Consider the following 23,141-nt stretch of genomic DNA (forward strand, 5'->3'; position numbering starts at 1 on the left):
GGAGGACGTGGATGGTAGAGGCGGTTGTCGGACCATCAGAGAAGGAAGAGACTATTTTTCAGATTATGCCAGTCTGCATTAACCCAGCAGAATGAAATATTCAACCATTAGAGCCTGGCTGCATGCAACATTTATACACTTTCCATGTTGTGTTTGTCACTAATAACACAAAGTTTTGCCTTTAAATATATATAATACTGTTTTTAGCATTTTTATTTATTTATTTTTCAATAAAAAAAATATCAAAATGCCCCCAAGTCCCCATAGATGACTATACATTCTGTGCTAGACACACCTGATCTAAAATATTAGAAGCTTTCAAGATGAAAATAAAACATAAACAATGTTTCCTAATTAATTAAAAAAATAAAGTAATACTAGCTTATGAACTTATTTGGAAATATGACAACCATCATTATAAACACTGTTAAATGTGTAACTGAGTTATTTGTACAGACATCATTTTGGACGGACCAGCTTATGCAGTTAAACAACCATATTGTTAATATTATTTTCATTATCATGAAATTATCATCACCCTGCGATGAGGTAGCGACTTGTCCAGGGTGTACCCCGCCTTCACCCTGATTGTAGCTGAGATAGGCACAAGCGCCCCCCGCGGCCCCAGAGGGAAAAAGCGGTAGAAATGGATGGATGGATGGAAATTATCATCATATGGAAAAACACAAATAAAAAATGTGAGAAAAAAGCTAAATAAATTAGGAAAAAGCTGAAATATTGTAAATAATAAATATTAATAATTTACTTGGTCATCTATAACAGTGGTCCCCAACCACCGGGCCGCAGCACGGTACCGGGCCGTGGCCCGATTGGTACCGGGCAGCAGAAGAATTTTTTATTCATTTTAATTAAAAAAATATATAAAAAATTTAAAAAAAATGAAAAACTTTTTTTTTTTTTTTAAATAATAAAATCAACATAAAAAACACAATGTACACTTACAATTAGGGCACCAACCACAAAAACGTCCCTTTTTAATGACAAAGAATAAAAGAAAAAAAAAGGATTCACCCCATTAAACTTTGACCGGTCCGCGGATACAAAAAGGTTGGGGACCACAGATCTATAATACAAAGTTTACACAGTACATGTTTTTAACATTTACATTTTTTTAAATTAAAACAATATCAATATCAACACATACTTTGACTCTTCAGTGTACAGCCCTTGGTGGACAAAGTTTGGACACCCCTGAACTAAGGTATCAACAGTCGATATTTTGATTGAAGAGTCGATTTTAGAGTGTAAAGATCAAATATCAATCAATCAATAAATCAAACTTTATTTATATAGAGCCCTAAATCACGAGTGTCTCAAAAAGCTGCACAAGCCACAACGACATCCTCGGCTCAGATCTGGTATGTGTCGTATTGTTATCCCAGTATCGATCCGCACATCGTTTATTAGTTAGCATATCCATCGCGCATACATTTTTGGCTCACATTAGAGCAGGAAGACGCCGCCCGCAGAGGTGAGGGTGTCAGAAGGGAGGGTGTCAAGTCAACAGCATCTGCAGCCCAGCCGTGAAGTCATTGCTAAACATATGCAGGTATTTGCAATCTTCTCTTGTCTGCTTTCAGAGTCAGAAGTGACCGCCGTCAACCGCTGCCTGGACGCCGCGAAGGCGTGCAACATAGACGAGACATGTCAGAAGCTGCGCACGGAGTACGTGTCGTCCTGCATCCAGCCCTCCGCCCGCTCCGGGCCCTGCAACCGGCCCAAGTGCAGCAAGGCGCTCAGGAAGTTCTTCGACCGCGTGCCGGCAGACTACACCCACGAGTTGCTCTTCTGCCCGTGCACCGACACGGCGTGTGCCGAGCGCCGCCGCCAGACCATCGTGCCGACGTGCTCCTACGAGGACAAGGACAAGCCCAGCTGCCTGGCCCAGCTGAGGGTCTGCAAGGCCGACTACGTGTGCAGGTCCGTCTCTGCTTGTTCTGGAAGCTCTCAGCTTGATCACCTTCGGTCTCACCTCTACGTGTTTATGTCATCCACGGTACAAAGTGCATTGATGGACATGTTGCACATGGAGAAGTTTTAAGTTTTAACTGTACTGAAATTAAGGATGGGTGGTACGGACTAATATATATATATATATATATATATATATATATATATATATATATATATATATATATATATATATATATATATACACATCATGGCCGGCTCTACGCAGGGGCAAGAGGGGGGAGAGCCCCCTTAAATACATGTCTTGCCCCCTTAAATCAAAATTTGAGAAAGCAAATTTAAATAAACTCACAAAATTACTACATTACAAGTTGACAAAATTATCTGCACTTGCGGAAAAATCCGCCGAAAAAGGGACACACACGATATAGTAGTGTCGGCTTCCCTCTCATCCCTCCCTCCGCTGTGCGTGTATTCACCATTCCACAGGCTGCGCAGCAGACACACACTCGCACACATAAGGTAACAGTCCTCCTCTGCTGTCCTCTGTTCAGAGCGGAGTCCCTAGCAACGGCCCGTTTTACTTAGCAACGGTCTGGCAATCGACTGCTGGAATTCTTTTTCTGTTGTTTTTCTTGTAATTCGACATAGTCAACCTTTTATGTTTCAATCTACATTTTGTAATAAACAAATTATAAGTTTAATTTGATATGACCAAGCCACCTAAAAACAAAAACACTGGCGTTTTCATCAATTTACAAGCAAGTGGGCAACACACATACATTGGAGTGAATGAATTTTGTGCCCAAATGAGTGCCCACGTCCACTGCATGTGACAAACTGAAGACAAGTGACCTGTGTCTGACAGACCCCTACGTAAAGCCCCCCCCCCCCCAGGCTGTAGTCCTGTACTGTTGTTGTTTTTCTTCATGTAATCACAGCAGATTTTTTCTGTTGGTATTCAAGCTTACTTATTTTCTGCTCCAGCTTCCAGCAGCTCACAAAGAGAAAGTTAATGCTCTGTAATGCATCCATTTTTCAGAGCATTTAAAAAGTCTAGTCCTGCTCCTGCATGTAGTAGTAGCAATGATGATACTGCTAGTACATCAGGGACCAGCTGCTAGCAATACTGCACCTTTAGCACCAGCAAGCACGGTTTCATCCTGCACCAGCCCCCTCCGTTTCCCAACAAGCGCTTCCCCAAAGCAGCCTGCTCAGCTACCAGTGACTTAAATGGCAACGCACCATCTCAGCCAATACTTGGGTGGCTACCCAAAGCGTGCATTTGGTACAACATTAAGATCAATCAATCCTGCCTGGTACCGCACACGACCATGGCTAGAGTATTCTGTGGTGCGAGACGCCTGCTTCTGTTTCCCCTGTCGGAAATATGGCAGCGCTGTTATATGTTTCCCCTCTAAGGGATTGCCACCTTATTGTGGTCAGGGGGTTTGCGTGCCTCAGTGACCGTAAGAGCTATACCAGCAGGAGCTTAGTCTTCAGGTGGGACACCCAAGTTGGACAGGTCTGAAGGTAGAGGCCTGACAAAGTGCAATCCACTACTCCAGGTTGGGGTTGGACACACAGCTAAAGACCCATTTCAATGAAGAAAGCATCGTTGCTATAAGCACAGAAAAAAAAGTGCTAGAGCATGATGTGTACACATGATGCCCCCTTCACATTTCTGACTGCCCCCTCATATAAGCATGCCTAGAACCGCCCCTGATATACATACATACATACATACATATACATACATATATATATATATGTGTATATATATGTGTGTATATATATATATATATACATATATATATATATATATACATATAATACTGATACCAAAAAAATAAAAAATACAAATAAACCACTTGTGCAAATCAACTTAACCTGTTTGCTGAAGTTTAAAAAGTTATGTATTTTCAAAAAATTCAATAAAAAAACTGTAAAATGTAAGAAAAAAGAGAATTAAATGAGGAAAAAGCTGCTTTTTTAACTATTAATTATAATAATAATCCACTTAGTCGCCAATAACACAAAGTGTTGCCTTTAAATATATCTAATACTGTTCTTAGCATTTAACGTATATATATATATATATATATATATATATATATATATATATATATATATATATCATGCCATAGTTGACTATACAATCTGTGGCCCTTGCTGGAAAATGTTTAGACAATCGTGATCTAAAATATTACAAGTTTTCAAAATAAAAATAAAATATACTTAAAATATAAACAATGTTTCATTAGGTAATTAAAAAATTAAGTAATACTAACAACCATCATAATAAAATATGTTGAATTTGTAACTGAATTATTCGTACAAACATAATTTTTGACACACCAGGTTATGCAATTAAACCACCATATTATTATTATTATTATTATTATTATATTATTATTATATGGGAAAAACATATAACATATAAATAATCACTGATAATAATTTAGCCACCTAAAATACAAAGTTCACACAACATCTGTTTTTAACATTTACATGTTTTAAATTAAAACAATATCAATATGGCCCCCGCATACTTACACTTTTCAGTATTCGGCCCTTTGTGGACAAAGTTTGGACACCCCTGAAAAGAAAGCATCAAAAGAATCGATATTTTGTTTTGAGTGTAAAGATCTCGTATGAGCGGTATCGATCTGCACATGGCTAATTGGTTAGCATATCTTCATAGGCTCTGTAGTATGAGGATAGTATGATGTCTTCCAATCATTATGAAACATAGCATTCTTTACCTTCATTAAGCCAAATAATGGGACTTAAAAGTGGCTTTGCACTGTCCAGGGGCGTTAGCCGCTGGCGAGAATGCTAGTTCGTTGCAGACGCCTTTGTGTCAAATGTGCCTGACACGTCAACATGCATCTTCACGCTACAATGATAGTGTTAAAAGTGTATATCATCAACATCGGGTGTTGCTGTTATCGCACTGTCCTCCTGGAGTTTTAAACCGAGTGAGACGTCATCAGAGATATCAATTGTGTTTCACGACAAACACGTTTCTCCAGGTCTCGCTGGGCCCAGTTCCAGTACGACTGCCAGCCCTGGGAACAGAGCGCCAGCGGCTGCAAGCAGGAGGACCACGGCGCGTGTCTGCTGGCCTACACCGGCCTGATCGGTAAGGAACACACCGAGATAGAAGACCACAATGTAATGAACTGTCATCCACCAAGACTTGACCATTCGCAGATTAGTCTATGAGCACGACCTTTTTGTTTTACGAACAACTACAGTGTTGAATATCAACATCAATAAGAGTTGCCTTTAGTGTTTTTTAAAATATCAGTGTGCAACTACAAAACCTAAAACCAGTGAAGTTGGCACGATGTGTACCGGTAAATGGAAAATAAAAACAGAATACAGTGAATTGCAAATCTTTTTTAACCTATATTCAATTGAATTGACTGCAAAGACAATACATTTAATGTTCGAACTGGTAAACTTAATTTTTTGCAAATATTAGTTCATTTGGAATTTGATGCCTGCAACATGTTTCAAAAAAGCTGGCATAAGTGGCAAAAAAGACAGAGAAAGTTGAGGAATGCTCATCAAACACTTATGTGGAACATCCCACAGGTAATTGGGAACAGGAGGGTGCCATGATATGGTATAAAAGCAGCTTCCATGAAATGCTAAGTCATTCACAAACAAGGATGGGGCGAGGGTCACCACTTTGTGAACAGATGCGTGAACAAACTGTCCAACAGTTTAAGACCAACACTTTTTTTCAATTGCAAAGAATTTAAGGATTCCACAATCTAATATATAATATCATCAAAAGTTTCAGAGAATCTGGAGAAAACCCTGAACTTAAGCGATGCCATTGGGCAATGCTGAAAAGTACATACAGGTTTTGGAGCAACATTTGTTGCAATCCAAGCAACGTTATCATGGACGCCCCTGCTTATTTCAGCAAGATAATGCCAAGCCATGTGTTACAAGAGTATGGCTTCATAGTAAAAGAGTGTAGGTACTAGACTGGCCTGCATGTAGTCCAGACCTGTCTCCCATTGAAAATGTGTGGCACAATATGAAGCCTAACATACGACAACGGAGACTGTTGAGCAACTTAAGCTGTACATCAAGCAAGCATGGGAAAGAATTCCACCTGAAAAGCTTCAAAAATTGGTCACCTCAGTTCCCAAACGTTTACTGAGTGTTGTTAAATGGAAAGGCCATGTAACACACTGGTAAAAATGCCCCTGTAACAAGTGTTTTGCAATGTGTTGCTGCCATTAAATTCTAAGTTAATGAATTGTTTGCAAAAAAAAATGTCTCAGTTCGAACATTAAAGGGGAACATTATCACCAGACCTATGTAAGCGTCAATATATACCTTGATGTTGCAGAAAAAAGACCATATAATTTTTAACCGATTTCCGAACTCTAAGTGGGTGAATTTTGGCGAATTAAACGCCTTTCTATTTATCGCTCTTGGAGCGATGACGTCAGAACGTGACGTCACCTAGGTAATTAAGCCGCCATTTTCTCAAACACATTACAAACACTGGGTCTCAGCTCTGTTATTTTCAGTTTTTTCGACTATTTTTTGGAACCTTGGAGACATCATGCCTCGTCGGTGTGTTGTCGGAGGGTGTAACAACACTAACAGGGAGGAATTCAAGTTGCACCACTGGCCCAAAGTTGCGAAAGTGGTGAGAAATTGGACGAAATTTGTTCAAAATACGAGGGTGTGGGGAAAGCCGACGAAATGGTCAGTCGTTTGTTCCGCACACTTTACCGACGAAAGCTATGCTACTACAGAGATGGCAAGATTGTGTGGATATCCTGCGACACTCAAAGCAGATGCATTTCCAAAGATAAAGTCAAAGAAATCTGCCGCCAGACCCCATTGAATGTGCCGTAGTGTCTGCACATTTTACCGGCGGTGCTAAGGCAGACATGGCAGAGAGATTTATGGATAACCTGCAGATGCATTTACAACAATAAAGTCAACTAAATCACAAAGGTGAGTTTTGTTGATGTTGTTGATTTATGTGCTAATCAGACATATTTGGTCGCGGCATGACTGCCAGCTAATCGATGCTAACATGCTATTTAGGCTAGCTGTATGTACATTTGAAACTATATTTGCATCCAGCGTTTCCCTCCATCCACATTTAATGCCAAACAAACACTTACCAATCGACGGATTTAAGTTGATCCAGTGTCACAAGATGCAAAACTTCCGATCGTTGGTCTGCACATTTTACCGGCGATGCTCAGGCAGACATGCCCGAATAGCGTCAATAGCTATTCGCTCAATAGCTTCGGTTTCTTTTTCAATTTTGTTTTCGCTATCTGCTTCCATACTCCAACCATCCGTTTCAATACATGCATAATCTGTTGAATCGCTTAAGCCGCTGAAATCCGAGTCTGAATCCGAGCTAATGTCGCTATATCTTGCTGTGCTATCCGTATTGGCATCACTGGATGACATCACAGGAAAATGGACGGTGGCTTCACGGATAGAGAAAATAAGGCACTTTAAAGCTTTTTTTTAGGGATATTCCGGGAGGGGTAAAATTTTGAAAAAAACTTCGAAAAATAAAATAAGCCACTGGGAACTGATTTTTATTGGTTTTAACCCTTTTGAAATTGTTATAATGTTCCCCTTTAAATATATTGTCTTTGCACTCTATTCAATTAAATATAAGTTGAAAGGGATTAGCAAATCGTTGTATTCTGTTTTTATTTACCATTAATACAACATGCTAGCTTCACTGGTTTTGGGTTTTGTGGATGAGGCAATTCCTGAAGGAATTGTGTGTGAATGCTACAATGCTGAAGTTGAAGTGAAATGCTGACAGAATGTAGTATGAATGTAAGAATAGTTTGAATGTTGGAATGGTTTGAATGATGAAGAGTTTGAATTTCCGGGAAAAACCAAAAGTGGTTTGGAACTTGGGAAAGCTTTAGTTGGATGAGTGGAATATGTTGAAAAATGTGGGAATTGTGCAACTTGGAACAATTTCAATTCATTTCAATGGGAACTTCCTGGAAATTTAGGAATTTTGGAAAAAGGGGGATTTTTTTGAAAATGATAAGGAGCATGAATGTGCTGAATGAGCTGAATTGGTTGGTGTTGAAAATGTTTAAATCGGTAAAGAAATGTTCAAGTCAGTTTAAATGTTTTAATTGAAAAATGATACTATGGAATTTCAAGAAAACTGGAAATTTTTCAAGTTCTTAAACCAACTAGTTTTTTTTGTCCCGACTAAGAGGAATGTTTTGACGGTGGAACAGTTGAAAGGGTTTGAAAAATGTGAAAGGTATGTAAAAAAGGTTTGAAACAAGGTTAGAAGGTTGGACAAAAACAGGAATTCCTGGAAATGTTTCGAACATGGAAAAATGGTTGTTTAAATTTCCAGGATGAAGTGAAGGTGTTGAAGGAGGAATGGTTTGAATCGGTTGTAAAATGTGGGAATTGTGGATGTTTGAATAATGAATAATTCATTTTGAATGGGGAAATGTCCCTATAAAACCTGGAATGTTTTTTTATAATTGTTGAAAAATAGCACACAATTCCTGAACAGGCTGAGATGTGGAACTTTGAAAAATGTTCCATTCTTTTTAATGGGGATTTAATTTGAATTTGGGGAAAAGCAGGGATTTTTTGGAAAATGATAACAAAATAATGCTGGTTTGTGCTGGTAATTTTCAAATCGTTACAGAAATGTTGGAGCTCTAATTGCTGCTTTGCACACTCTTGGCATTCTCTCGATGAGTTTCAAGCACACCTGTGAAGAAACTATTTCAGGTGACTACCTTTTGAAGCTCATCAAGAGAATGCCAAGAGTGTGCAAAATAGTAATCAAAGCAAAGAGTGGCTATTTTGAAGAAACTAGAATACAAAATATGTTTTCAGTTATTTCACCTTTTTTTGTTAAGTACATAACCCCAAATGTGTTCATTCATAGTTTTGATGCCTTCAGCGACACTCTATGCTGTAAATACTCATGAAAATAAAGAAAATGCATTGATTGAGAAGGTGTGTCCAAACTTTTGGCCTGTACTGTATATATATATATATATATATATATATATATATGTATGTATATACATACACATACACATGAGACACTAGTGATTTAGGGCCATATAAGTAAACATTGATTGATTTATTGAATATGCAAATATATACACACACGCATCTATATCTATATATATACAGTATATATATATATATACAAACACATATATATATATACATACACACATATATATACACATATATACACATAATTATACATATATATGTATATATACATATATATACACACACACACATATAGACATAATATACATACACACATATACACACACACATATATATATATATACATACATATATATATATATATATATTAGGGGTGGGCAAATTAATGCGTTAATTACGAGTTAACTCATCAATTTATTAACACCGACAATTATTTTATCGCGCATTTGCGTATGTTGTTTACATGCTTTTATTTTGTTAACGCCTTTTCTTATAAAGATGGCGGCGCCCGGACGGGCTTCAGCGTGGCGGGGCTCTTGGTAAAGATGGAACATTTGGCAAATATACCGGACAATTCTGCAAATTTCATGGCTGGTTTACAGCGTGGTCACTCCGGGATCACTTACGACCGCCAGACATTCTGGATGAGGATAGATCGGGCCGTTTTGGACTGAATGACGCGTGCTTGCTAGACCGGCTAGCTAGCATGGGAATACTTTGCCGGCTACATCCAGCGGCCTGTGAAGCAGCGGAGTATATGTGTTGTCTGTCTATTTATGAATAATGCAGACGAGGAGTGTTGGCTGAGTTCTTAACGTTTGCTTTCAGAGCGTGCATATCACAACATACAAGATGCCGTCATGGCGACACAACCTATACCGGGCTACCGCGCATGCTTGTCACTCCTGTTGCATGCTGGGTAGGGTAGTTCTTTAATTCCCTGGCTCATAACATCACAATATAGTACCATGTATATGATGCGTTCAGTTTATCAAAGCACCAAGCAAACGATCGGAAAATTCCCATCATATCAATTCCAAGATATGGTCAAAATTATTTTAAGTGCACTACGCAGAATAAACACAACATTATTAATATTGCTACTACGGATAATTTAATCAAAAATTCCCTAAAACAGCCCACTACCTATGATATAGGTTTTTTAAACATAAGATCCCTGATAAAAAAAATGTTCCTGCTGTTACCTCAGAAATTGCCTGTTCAGATGTTATGATTGTGGCTCAGAGATTTGTATGTAGATTATATTTATTTTCCACAACAAACAGGATAACTTAAATACCCTGGCAGTGGCAATAAGCTTAAATGTTTGTATTTTTTGAGTTGATTTTCATAAAATATGCTATTTAACTGCTACTGTTTAAGAAGTACGGATTTGAATTGTGTTTGCACAACAAATGTTTTGGGGCTTTTGTTCATGTGGGAGAATATTCCAATAAAGGTGCACTACACACTACTTTTGAATTCATTATTGGGCTTTGCGTATACAATGCAGTTAATCGCGATTAATCAGAGAAAAAGTGTGATTAACTTCGATTAAAATTTTTAATCGTTGCCCAGCCCTACTATATATAAATATTTAAATAGACTCCCTTTTTAGACCAGTTGATCTGCCGTTTCTCTTCTTTTTCTTCTATGTCCCACTCTCCTTTGTGGAGGGAGTCCGGTCCGATCCGGTGGCCATGTACTGCTCGCCTGTGTATCGGCTGGGGACATCTCTGCGCTGCTGATCAGCCTCCGCTTGGGATGGTTTCCTACTGGCTCCGCTGTGAACGGGACTCTCGCTGCTGTGTTGGATCCGCTTTGGACTGGACTCTCGCGACTGTGTTGGATCCATTATGGATTGATGTTTCACAGTATCATGTTCTCATATGTTCTCATAGTCATCAGTATCATCAGTATCACAGTATCATGTTCTCATAGTCATCATTGTCACCGACGTCCCACTGGGTCATTATTGTCACCGATGTCCCACTGGGTGTGAGTTTTCCTTGCCCTTATGTGGGCCTACCGAGGATGTCGTAGTGGTTTGTGCAGCCCTTTGAGACACTAGTGATTTAGGGCTATATAAGTAAACATTGATTGATTGATTGATATATATATATATATATATATATATATATATATATATGTATATATACATATATGTAAATATACACATATATACACATATATATACACACATATATATATATATACATATATACACACCTATATAAATATATATACACACACACACATATACATATAATGTACATATATGTACATTAATATATATTTACATGATGTATACACATATGTATACACACACGCACACCTATATATATATATAAATATATATAGGTGTGTGTGTGTGTGCACGTGTGTATATTATATGTATGTGTATATATATATATGTATACATATATACAGTATATATATATACATACATATTTGTGTATATATGTATATATATATGTATGTACATATATATACATGTATGTATATGTATATATATATATATATATGTATATATATATATATATATATATATATATATATATATATCCATTTTCTACCGCTTATTCCCTTTGGGGTCGCGGGGGCGCTGGTACCTATCTCAGCTACAATCGGGCGGAAGGCGGGGTACACCCTGGACTATATATATATATAAATATATATATGTATATGTATATATATATATATATATATATATATATATATATATATATATATATATAAATATATCTACAAACCCTGTTTCCATATGAGTTGGGAAATTTTGTTAGATGTAAATACAAACAGAATACAATGATTTGCATATCCTTTTCAACCCATATTCAATTGAATGCACTACAAAGGCAAGATATTTGATGTCCTGCTGTTACCTCAGAAATTGCCTGTTCAGATGTTATGATTGTGGCTCAGAGATTTGTATGTTCAAACACATAAACTTTATTTTTTTGCAAATAATAATTAACTTAGAATTTCAAACCGAATTTGACGCGGCAGTAAAACGAGGCATGCGGATAATTTATACCCAGCGGAAATTGAAGGAAATACGGTATATAAATATAATTTTTAGCTGCTTTGGCGTGCATTTTTTTACCAGTGGGATTGCACCTAAATTAAAATGATTATGTTTTCTGTATCAATCCTCCACTTTTTAATAAATGACTGCATGAAACTTATACCTTGACTCGGATAGTAATTATCTCTCGCTTCAGTCCAATATTAGTTTATTGTATTAAAGAAGGCCTTTTCTGTCCCTCGTTGCTGTGGTGAATCGGACAATCAAAAATTTTTAATGTGGTCTTAACTCGGACATCCCCCCCACCTCCCCCAGGCCCAGAGTCAGTTTACACAAACATTGTTTGACTTCCTTTGAGTACGTTAGGGATGCAGGCCGCAAGGCTGTGCAATAGATAAAACAGTACTGCACTAGAAAGCCAGACTGCTTTTTGTCAGGGAGTTTGCACTTATCAAAGCTCGGTGGAGCATGTAGAATGTACTCGCTGATCACTAAACAAACCCTGCAGCGGGGAATGAAAAGGAGGCTGAGGACGCTGACGCCGCATCGGCACACACGAGAGGAACACGTGGAGTCCGTTTTGGGAATCATTTACAAACCCCGTTTCCATATGAGTTGCAAATAATAATTAACTTTGAATTTCATGACTGCAACACGTGCCAAAGTAGTTGTATGTGACATGTAACCGGCTAAGCCACTCCAGAACCTATTTTACGCTTCATAATGCGCCACACATTTTCGATGGGAGACAGGTCTGGACTGCAGGGGGGACAGGAATGTACCCTCGCTCTTTTTTTACGAAGTCACGCTGTTGTAACACATGCTGAATGTGGCTTGGTGTTGTCTTGCTGAAATAAGCAGGGGCGTCATTGAAAAAGACGGCGCTTAGATGGCCACATATGTTGTTCCAAAACCTGTATGTACCTTTCAGCATTAATGGTGCCTTCACAGATGTGTAAGTTACCCATACCTTGGGCCCTAATGCACCTCCATACCATCCCAGATGCTGGCTTTTGAACTTTGCATCGATAACAGTTTGGATGGTTCACTTCCGCTTTGGTCCGGAGACACGATTGTCGAATATTTCCAAAAACAATTTGAAATGTGGACTCGTCAGACCACGGAACACTTTTCCACTTTGCATCAGTCCATCTTAGATGATCTCGGGCCCAGAGAAGCCGGCGGCGTTTCTGCGTGTTGTTGATAAATCGCTTTCACTTTGCATAGTAAAGCTTTAACTTGCATGTACAGATGTAGCAACAAACAGTATTCAGTGACAGTGGTTTTCTGAAGTGTTCCTTAGCCAATATGGTGATATCCTTTAGAGATTGATGTTGGTTTTTGATAAAGTGCCGTCTGCGGGATCGAAGGTCAGAGTCATTCAATGTTGGTTTCCGGCCATGCCGCTTACGTGGAGTGATTTCTCCAGAATCTCTTAACCTTTTGATGATATTACGGACCGTAGATGTTGAAATCCCTAAATTTCTTGCAATTGCACTTTGAGAAACGTTGTTCTTAAACTGTTTGACTATTTGCTCACGCAGTTGTGGACAAACGGGTGTACCTCGCCCCATCCTTTCTTGTGAAAGACTGAGCATTTTTTGGGAAGCTGTTTTTATACCCAATCACGGCACCCACCTGTTCCCAATTAGCCTGCACACTTGTGGGATGTTCCAAATAAGTGTTTGATAAGCATTCCTCAACGTTATCAGTATTTATTGCCAAATTTCCCAACTTCTTTGTCACGTGTTGCTGGCATCAAATTCTAAAGTTGATGATTATTTGCAAAAAAAAAATGTTTATCAGTTTGAACAACAAATGTGTTGTGTTTGTAGCATATTCAACTGAATATGGGTTGAAAATGATTTGCAATTCATTGTATTCCGTTTATATTTACATCCAACACAATTTCCCATCTTTTATTGAAATGAGGTTTGTAGAATCCAGGTGTCGTACAAGCCGGGTATTTTCAAACTGTGGTACGGACTCCATCTAGTGGTACCGGAAATTCTGGACTATAAGTTGCTACTTTCTTCCTTGGCTTTGCACCATGCGGCTTATAAAACGGTGCGGCTAATTTATAGAAGTGAAATAAAAAGAAAGGCGCTGAAATGGTGTGTTATTGTTTGTGCTACGGCGCCATCTTTTGGATGCTGCATTTCCGTTCTTTCAACCGGAAGTAGAAGTCCTGTCCCGTTCTACTCGTATGTATTCTTCATCACCAAGAGCAACATTTGTAAGTTTTACAATACATCTAAAAACAACTCATACTTACTAAATCGGCCCATGGGTGATGTCGTGTAGGAGTGTTTTCATTTGTTTTTGCTATCATAATGTAATGAAGCTAGCATCATTAGCATTAGCTACTATGCTAACATGTTTAGTTTTAACTTACAGTGGCATTCTTTTTGTATTGTTTCTGTTTCACAAATTCCACAGTCATTTCACCAAAACGTCACCGTGGAGTTATTGAGCCTGATTAGCTGATTGGAGAGCTAGCTTGCGCACCTAGTGGGTCCATGACGATAACTTCTGTTTTGTTTGATCACCCGTTTTACTGCCGTGTTACAGACACCATTTGGAAAAAATTAAGGTATGTCAGTAAACATTTACAGAATATTTATGTGTGAATATCTAATTTCACAACATATAAAAAGCCGCGGCTTGTAGTATTAGGTCCATCCATCCATCCATTTTCTACCGCTTATTTCCTTTGGGGTCGCAGGGGGCGCTGGTGCCTATCTCAGCTAAATGAAAAAATATTTTTGGTTTTAAAATTTAGTGGGTGCGGCTTAAATATTCCGGTGCGCTCTACAGTCTGAAAAATACGGTAATGAAATATGCAAACGCAGTGTTACTGGTCAAATTGTGTGTTATGTTACAGCAGCTGAAAAAATTAAATATATGTGTTAAATAAAACCTCTGTCTTGTTTTTAATGAATACTTATGCCAACTACGCTACTGTATCATAATGTTGGTCATTATGGTGGTACTTTTCTGCTATAAGCAGTTTAAATCGCTGTTGCCTTCTCATCATCGCCAAAAACAGTCTGGACAAAAGTATTGGGACACTCGTAAAAGCCCCAGACTCCACATTTTTTAAACCTTACACTTCCGGTAGGTGTCCCAATACTTTTGTTCACATGAGCTGCAGAAGTCATTTCAACTGAATGTGTGTGCGTGTGTGTGTGTGTGTGTGTGTGTGTGTGTGTGTGTGTGTGTGTGTGTGTGTGTGTGTGTGTGTGTGTGTGTGTGTGTTCCCTGCTCCAGGAAGCACAGTCACGCCCAACTACCTTGACAATTCCACCTCCAACGTGGGACCATGGTGCTCCTGCAGTGCCGCCGGCCACCAGCGGGAGCAGTGTGGGGACTTCCTGGCGTTGTTCCACGACAACGTCTGCCTGAGTGAGTCAAAGATAAGATGCTGATGACGCCATGAAGACATATCAAAATGATCACTCTGCATTGCGTGCAAAGTGCAAAGTTGTTTAAGTAGTGGGGGTGGGATGAATTACACCCAACAAATAGTATCAAATATACGAACATCTATATAACACGAGCCATGGAGAAATGCCATTACTCTCAGGTGTAACCCACAATATGTGTACTTGATGTGTACTTTATTTTTAAAATCAATATAGTGATATATTACATGTACAAGGATGTGTATAATAAGCGTTTCTGGGTGTTGTTGATAAATAGCTTTGGCTTTGCATAGTAGTTTTAACTTGCACTTTACAGATGTAGCAACCAACTGTAGTTCCTGACAATGGTTTTCTGAAATGTTCCTGAGCCCATGTGGGGATATCCTTTACACACTTATGTCGCTTTTTGATGCGGTACCGCCTGAGGGATCCAAGGTCACGGGCATTGCCGCTTACATGCAGTGATTTCTCCAGATTGTCTGAACCTTTTGAAGATATTACGGACCGTAAATGGTCAAATCCCTAAATTCTTTGCAATAGCTTGTTGAGAAGTGTTGTTCTTAAACAATTTTTTGATCCATGTGTTGACAAATGGGTGACCCTCGCCCCATCCTTGTTTGTGAATGACTGAGCATTTCATGGAAGCTGCTTTTATACCTAATCATGGCACCCACCTGTTCCCAATTAGCCTGTTCACCTGTGTGATGTTCCAAATAAGTGTTTGATGAGCATTCCTCAACTTTCTCAGTCTTTTTTGCCACTTGTACCATCTTTTTTGAAACATGTTGCAGGCATTAAATTCCAAATGAGCTAATATTTGCGAAAAATAACAAAGTTGACCATTTTCAACGTTAAATATATTGTCTTTGAAGTCTATTCAATTGAATATAAGTTGAAAAGGATTTGCAAATTATTGTATTCTGTTTTATTTACTATTTATACACTGTGCACTGGTTTTGGGTTTTGTAGATTGCACAAACTGTTGACCGCGTGTTATTTGGATCTTAGTAAATTAGACCCATTGATGTATGTAAGTTCCACAGATCATGTGTTTTGTAAAATAATTTTTACAAACTGAGTCTGTATGTTGTTATTTATGTAGCTTCTCTGAACAAACAGTTTTGGTTCGAACACGCAGGTCGAAGTAACCAGAAAAATCAAAACGTTCCCGTTTGAAACAGCAAGACACCTTGGTAATGAACAAATCAAGCGTGTGGCCTGTGCTGTGGGTGGTTTCGTGTACGTGCGGGGTTAGACCAAACATTCCAAGTACTGGAATGAGGTCTTTAGCATGCCTGTCCTTGGCTACAGATGTAAGTCCCCTGTAATGACCTAAGTCAGTGCACATAACTGATAGGAATAAATTAATAAATTAATTTGAGTGGTTGTAAATAGTGTTGAGTGAGTTAGCGCGCGCACACACAGCGCATACAAGCAGAAACGATGTGAATAAAAAGAATGTAAGTCAAAGAACATTCTAGTAAAGAAGAATGGGACCTGCTGCATTGTAGACCTGGGTCTAGCTGTCTGGCCCGACTCAGCTACTGACACCATTGACATTGCTCCAAATCACAGAGTTGGAACAAAAAGGTACATATCCCCAAAAGTACTGGACGACTCCATAAACATGAAACACTTTGTATTTAGCACTTAGCATTATAATATAACACTGTGACATAACGTAATATAATAACATGAAATATCAATATACTATGACAACAAAACATACTCTAATAATATAATGCATGAAATAACATTTTAATACAACATAACATAGCATGATTCCATGAAATAACATAATATAACAACATAAAAACATTATAATACAACAACATGAGTGTTAATGTTATCTGTCTATCTGTGTTGGCCCTGCGATGAGGTGGTGACTTGTCCAGGGTGTACCCCGCCTTCCGCCCGATTGTAGCTGATATAGGAAAATGGATGGATGGAACGTAATGTCATATGATAATATAATATAATACATGGGATAGCATTATAATACAACATTAAATAACATAATATAACATCATAATGCTATAATATAATAACATAAAACAACATTGGAATACAACAACATAACTAAAACAATAACATAACAATATAATATAACCACACAACATTATATAATAATACAACAAAATAACATTATAATTTAACACCATAACATGATATAATATAACATGAAATAACGTTATGAAAACATAACATAATATAATACATGAATTACCATAACATAATTTAATAACATGAAATAGCATTATAATATAACATTATAATATAACAAAATAACATTGTACAATAACATGAAATTACACAACAACATAACATCATATAATATAATATAATATAATAACATGAGATAAAATTATAATATAACAACATTTTTTATATATATATATATATATATATATATATATATATATATATATATATATATATATATATATATATATATATATATAAAACAACATAATATATATATATATATATATATATATATATATAAAATACAATATAGTATAATATAATATAACATAGTATAACATAGAGGCGGTATAGTACCGAATATGATTCATTAGTATTGCGGTACTATACTAATACCGGTATACCAGACAACCCTACCGCACAACATCATATACAGTAATAATATAATAAAATAACATGAAATAACATTATAAAATAACAACATAACATCATATAATAATATAATATCATCCATAACATAACATTATAATATAACATTAAAAAGGTCAAAGTACAAAACCTTAAAGTCTTCTTCTCCCTCATCCAGAGAACGCCATCTTGGCTTTTGGCAACAGCTCGGATGTCAAAACAGGCGGTGGTCAGCCCGGGATTCCCAGCCCGACCGTGCACTCTCCCTGGGCCACCGCCAGCGCCGCCCCGGGCGTTTCCATGGAAACAGAGCAGAACATCCTGAGAGAACAGATACCGACTCGAGTAAGACTTTTTTTTTAATAGTCTCCTCATCACATTTTAACCAAACAAGCTCTTCCAAAGATGTTTGAATAACGAACAGATGCCCAAAGTAACAATTGATGCTTTTTTTAGGCCGCCTCCAAGATTAAAAAACTTAAGTAGCTTAAATTTAAAGAATGAGGCCGGTTACTTATTTGCACAGGAAAGTCTCCCAATTTGTGCCTGAAATTCTTCTCACGGCTCATTGCACAAATTGCCTCATGTGGAGGGGCGTGGTCCACGCGTTCCCTGCGGGCAGGGCATGTGTGGGAGCCGGCTGGGAAGCAGATGACAGGTGAGTAGGTATCTCAGCTGGAACGAGTTATCTAATCACCTGTCTCTTTATTAGCAACGTTGGTGACCGCAGGAGAGGGTGGAGAAAAGCTGCAAGGGAGAGAGGACTGCAGGAGAAGCATCCGCATTAAAAGACTGCTGAAAAGCATTAAAAGAAAAACCCAAAGGAAGCTGGAAGGCACGATGGCCGAAAAAAGAAAGCACGAGGGCCGAAAAGAAAATTGAAACATACTGTCAACCTACCTTGGTTGTGAGAGTGTCGTGTGGTCCGGGAGACGGAAAAGACTTTACAAGTGGCGCCCAACAAAACCGGACAACAAGAATGTCCACCATAACTCCCCTGAAGGCGCTTGCCCGGGTCTTGGCAGAGGTATCTGTGGCGACCCAGCAGCAGACGCGCGTCTTGCAGACCTTAATGGACATGGCGGCGGGGGCATCGGAGGGAAAAGCAGCCTCCATGCAGCGCATGACTGAGAATGAGGACCCCCATGCGTATCTCGACATATTCGAGGCCATGGCAGCAGCATGCAGGTGGCCGGAAGAGGAGTGGAGCATGAAGCTGCTACCGCTCCTGGCGGGGGAGGCGCAGCGGGCGGCGTTGAGTCTCAAAGCGGCCGCCAGGATGCAGTTTACAAACCTGCGCCCCGCCATCCTGGACCGGGTCAGAAGCAGCCCGGAAGACCACCGGCGCCAGTTCCGGACCTTGAAATTGGGCCCTGAAGACCATCCCTTTGTCCTCACACAACAGCTAAGGGATGCGGCGACCAGATGGCTCCAGCCCAAGGCAGATGAAAGCCACATGTTCGAACTAGTGTAGCTCGAACAATTTATCCCGGCGATTCCGGCCCGGACCTCCGCATGCAACGACCTGATGACGACAGTTAACCTGGCGGAAGACCACCTGGCGGTCCAAAAAGAGGCGTCCGCAAGACCGACAGAGACACATTCCAGCTCCCCGCCGACGACTCGCGCTGCCGGAGGCGAAGCCCCTGGAGCCACGACCACGCCTCGCCGAGGCGGCCGGGACCCAAGAGAAGGTTCCCCCACTCGGGCATCCAGAACACACACACACCCAAACAACCACAAAAGCAAGGGGGGAGACAGGTGGTGATAACCTCCTTTGCTCATTTTTTTCAGGGTACCGACGGTGCTGAGAGGGGGTTTCCCTCAAAGAGGGACCCGCGAACACCAGGGCCAGTCTGCTGGGGGTGCGGACACCCCGGGCATGTGTGACCGGACTGTTCCATGATGCACCAGACGTGCGCCGCTGGTGCGCTGCCTGCCCGGACTGCCAGCTGGTGAACCCAGCGGCCATCCCAAAGGCACCCTTGCGCCCATTGCCCCTTATGGAGGTCCCATTTTCTCCAGAGCACACAGGGATACTGCTTTGTTCTAGTCCTGGTGGATTATCCCCCACCCCCTCCCCTCCCCTGTGACAACCAGCTCACGTTAGCACAGAGAGCGGATGTTGCTGAGTTGCAGCGCCGCTTCTCTGATGTGTTCTCCTCTCGGCCCGGCCGCACGTATCTCATCCAGCATCATATTGAGACCAACCCGGGGGTTAGGGTGCGGTCCACGCCATATCAGCTGCCCAAACACAAACGCAAAGTAGTTCGGGAAAAATCAAAAACCATGCTTGAGTTGGGGGTAATAGAAAAATCCCACAGAGCGTGGTGCAGTCCCATCGTTCTGGTTGGGTTAGAAGGATGCGTGGATTACCGCAGGGTGAATGAAATATCACGTTTTGACGCGTACCCAGCGCCTCAGGTCGACGAGCTCCTGGATCGGCTGGGCACTGCTCGTTTTGTCACGACACTGGATTCAACCAAGGGCTACTGGCAGATTCTCTCATCACCAGAGTCCCGAGAAAAAACAGCCTTTTCCACTCCCGAAGGTTGATACCAATTTGTGACACTTCCGTTTGGTTTGTTTGGTGCGCCCACCACATTCCAGCGCCTCATGGACCGAGTGCTGCGACCCCACGCTGCATACCTGGATGATGTCACCATCCAAAGTAGCAGCTGGGAACAACACATGCAGCGTGTGGGGGCGGTGCTCGAGTCCATGAGGTGGGCGGCGCTCACCGCCAACCCAGCAGAGTGCGCGGTTGGCCGGAGTGAAGTACAGTGTCTGGCATACCACATGGGGGAGGGGGGGCAGGTGCGGCCACAAGACAAAAAAGAAGGTGAGGCAGTTCTTGGGCTTGGGGGGGTATTACAGTCGGTTCATTCTTCGGTTTGCGGACTTAACCAGTCCACTGACTGACCTCACCCGAAAGGGTGCTCCAGATCTGGTCCAGTGGACCGAGCAGTGCCAGCGGGTGTTCAACAAGGTAAAAACAGCACTCTGCGAGGAGCCGGTACTGCACATGCCTAACTTTAACATCCCTTTCTGTCTGCAGGCAGATGCGTCGGGTCGGGGACTGGTGGCGGTGCTGTCCCAGCGGGTGGAGGGCCTCGACAGCCCTGTGCTGTACATCAGCCGGAAACTCTCGGTACGGGAGGAAAGGTACATCATGGTGGAGAGGAGTGCCTTGCCATCCGGTGGGCGGTCGGGGCCTTCCGCTACCACCTGTTGGGGCGTGCCTTCAGTCTCTACTCGGACCACAAACCTCTCCAATGGCCCCACCGGATGAAGGATGCCAACACGCGGATCACCCGGTGGTACCTTACACTGCAGCCCTACAACTTCCGGGTGGTCCACCGGCCGGGCACGCAGATGTCCGTCGCCGACTTCCTCTCCCGCCCTGCTATGGCGGGGGGAGTAGGTGCTGTAGGACGGCTGCCTGGCCTGAATCTGACGGGGGACGCATGTGGAGGGGCGTGGTCCAGGTGTTCCCTGCGGGCAGGGCATGTGTGGGAGCCGGCTGGGAAGCAGATGACAGGTGAGAGGGTATCTCAGCTGGAACAAGTTATCTAATCACCTGTTTCTTTATTAGCAGCGTGGGTGACTGCAGGAGAGGGGGGAGAAAAGCCGCTAGGGAGAGAGGACTGCAGGAGAAGCATCCGCCCTGAAACACTGCTGAAAAGCATTAAAAGAAAAACCCAAAGGAAGCTGGAAATGCACAAGGGCCTAAAAGAAAATTAAAACCCACTGTCAATCTACCGTGGTTGTGAGAGTGTTGTGTCGTCCGGGAGAACCCAGACGGAAAATACTTTACATTTCATTTTTAGGAGGCTAAAGTAGCTTCACAACAAACATTTCTGACATGGACTTCAAAAGATCTTATCAAAATTAGAAAATCCTGGATCCATCAATATTTATTCACCACTACCTGGGACACAGAACCATTTTAGCTTTCTTCTTTTACTTTTTTATAAGAAGAAAATCCCAACATTTCCCCACTGTACTTAATAGTGTACACTCAGGGCCCGATCTACTACAAATACTAAGTGCTAAATAACGTGTGCAAACTATAAAGTCGCACGTATAATCAAAGGCGTGCCGTGGGCAATCTACTAAGACTGATTGTACTCTGGCTTAAATTTCCTGAAGGAACTCTCTTGAAGACATCATTAAAGTACTACCTATCTATCAATCTGTCATCATTGAGACACACATTTCCCTCCACATTGATGGAGCCATGTGGCCCAATATCCCATCATGTGCTGAATGATCCAGAAATGCATGCAAGGAGGCATACAAATGCATGTTTTTCAATAATATGTCTCCTACTGAAAAAAATTAACACCATTAAAAAAAAAGCTAAAAAAACCAAAGCAAAAGTCATCCATCAGCTATAAAATTTGAAAAAGATATTGCTGAACAGACGATACTGGTAATATTTGTATTTCTGACAGCTCCGACAGACAGAATATTCTCTCCTTCGTCATTCTTTCTGTCCAAGTTAGCAATTCCTTTCTAAACATGTTGAATATTAGAAACAAAACAGTGGCTGCAGAACAGTTTCAGTCTTGAGAAATCACATCGCTTAATAGTTATATTTGCATCTTGTCCTCGTTAAATGGATTGTGTTCCTTAGTTTGCTCATTTAAGAGACGCAATCTTCGACGCACGAGCATTGTAGGTCAGCTTTGCACGCGTTTTAATGCACACCTTTTGTACATGCTACAAAATTACAAAGGGTTACACTTTTCTAAACTTTAGTGTGTTTAAATTTTTTTTTTCATTGAAAAAAAACTACCCAAAAAATTTTTGAAAATCTTTTTTCCACAATTAGTTTTTGGAAAATAAATGCACAAACAATTTAAAAATATATATATAAATTACATTTTAAAACAAAATTTAAGCCGGAAAATAAAATTGTAACGTTTGAAAAATTTCCAGAAAATGTTTTAATTTTTATTTTATTTTACATTAATTAGAAATATATATATTTATATACATATATATATATATATGTATATATATATATATATATGTATATATATATATATATATATATGTATATATATATATATATATATATATATATATATATATATATATATATATGGGGT

General features: G+C 40.1%; 1 protein-coding gene across 2 annotated transcripts in view; it reads left to right on the plus strand.

Annotated features, from left to right (window-relative positions):
• The window catches only part of gfra4a (GDNF family receptor alpha 4a), a 316,518-nt gene that overhangs the window by 288,048 nt on the left and 5,329 nt on the right, over positions 1 to 23,141 (plus strand). For both annotated transcript variants that reach the window (XM_061894914.1, XM_061894913.1), the window contains 4 exons: positions 1,602 to 1,941; positions 4,968 to 5,077; positions 15,257 to 15,391; positions 18,203 to 18,369. In XM_061894914.1, coding sequence (XP_061750898.1) covers positions 1,602 to 1,941; positions 4,968 to 5,077; positions 15,257 to 15,391; positions 18,203 to 18,369 — 752 coding nt within the window. The remainder of the gene's footprint in view (positions 1 to 1,601; positions 1,942 to 4,967; positions 5,078 to 15,256; positions 15,392 to 18,202; positions 18,370 to 23,141) is intronic.

Source organism: Nerophis ophidion, linkage group LG03 (genome assembly GCF_033978795.1).
Source record: "Nerophis ophidion isolate RoL-2023_Sa linkage group LG03, RoL_Noph_v1.0, whole genome shotgun sequence".
Taxonomy (NCBI): Eukaryota; Metazoa; Chordata; class Actinopteri; order Syngnathiformes; family Syngnathidae; genus Nerophis; species Nerophis ophidion.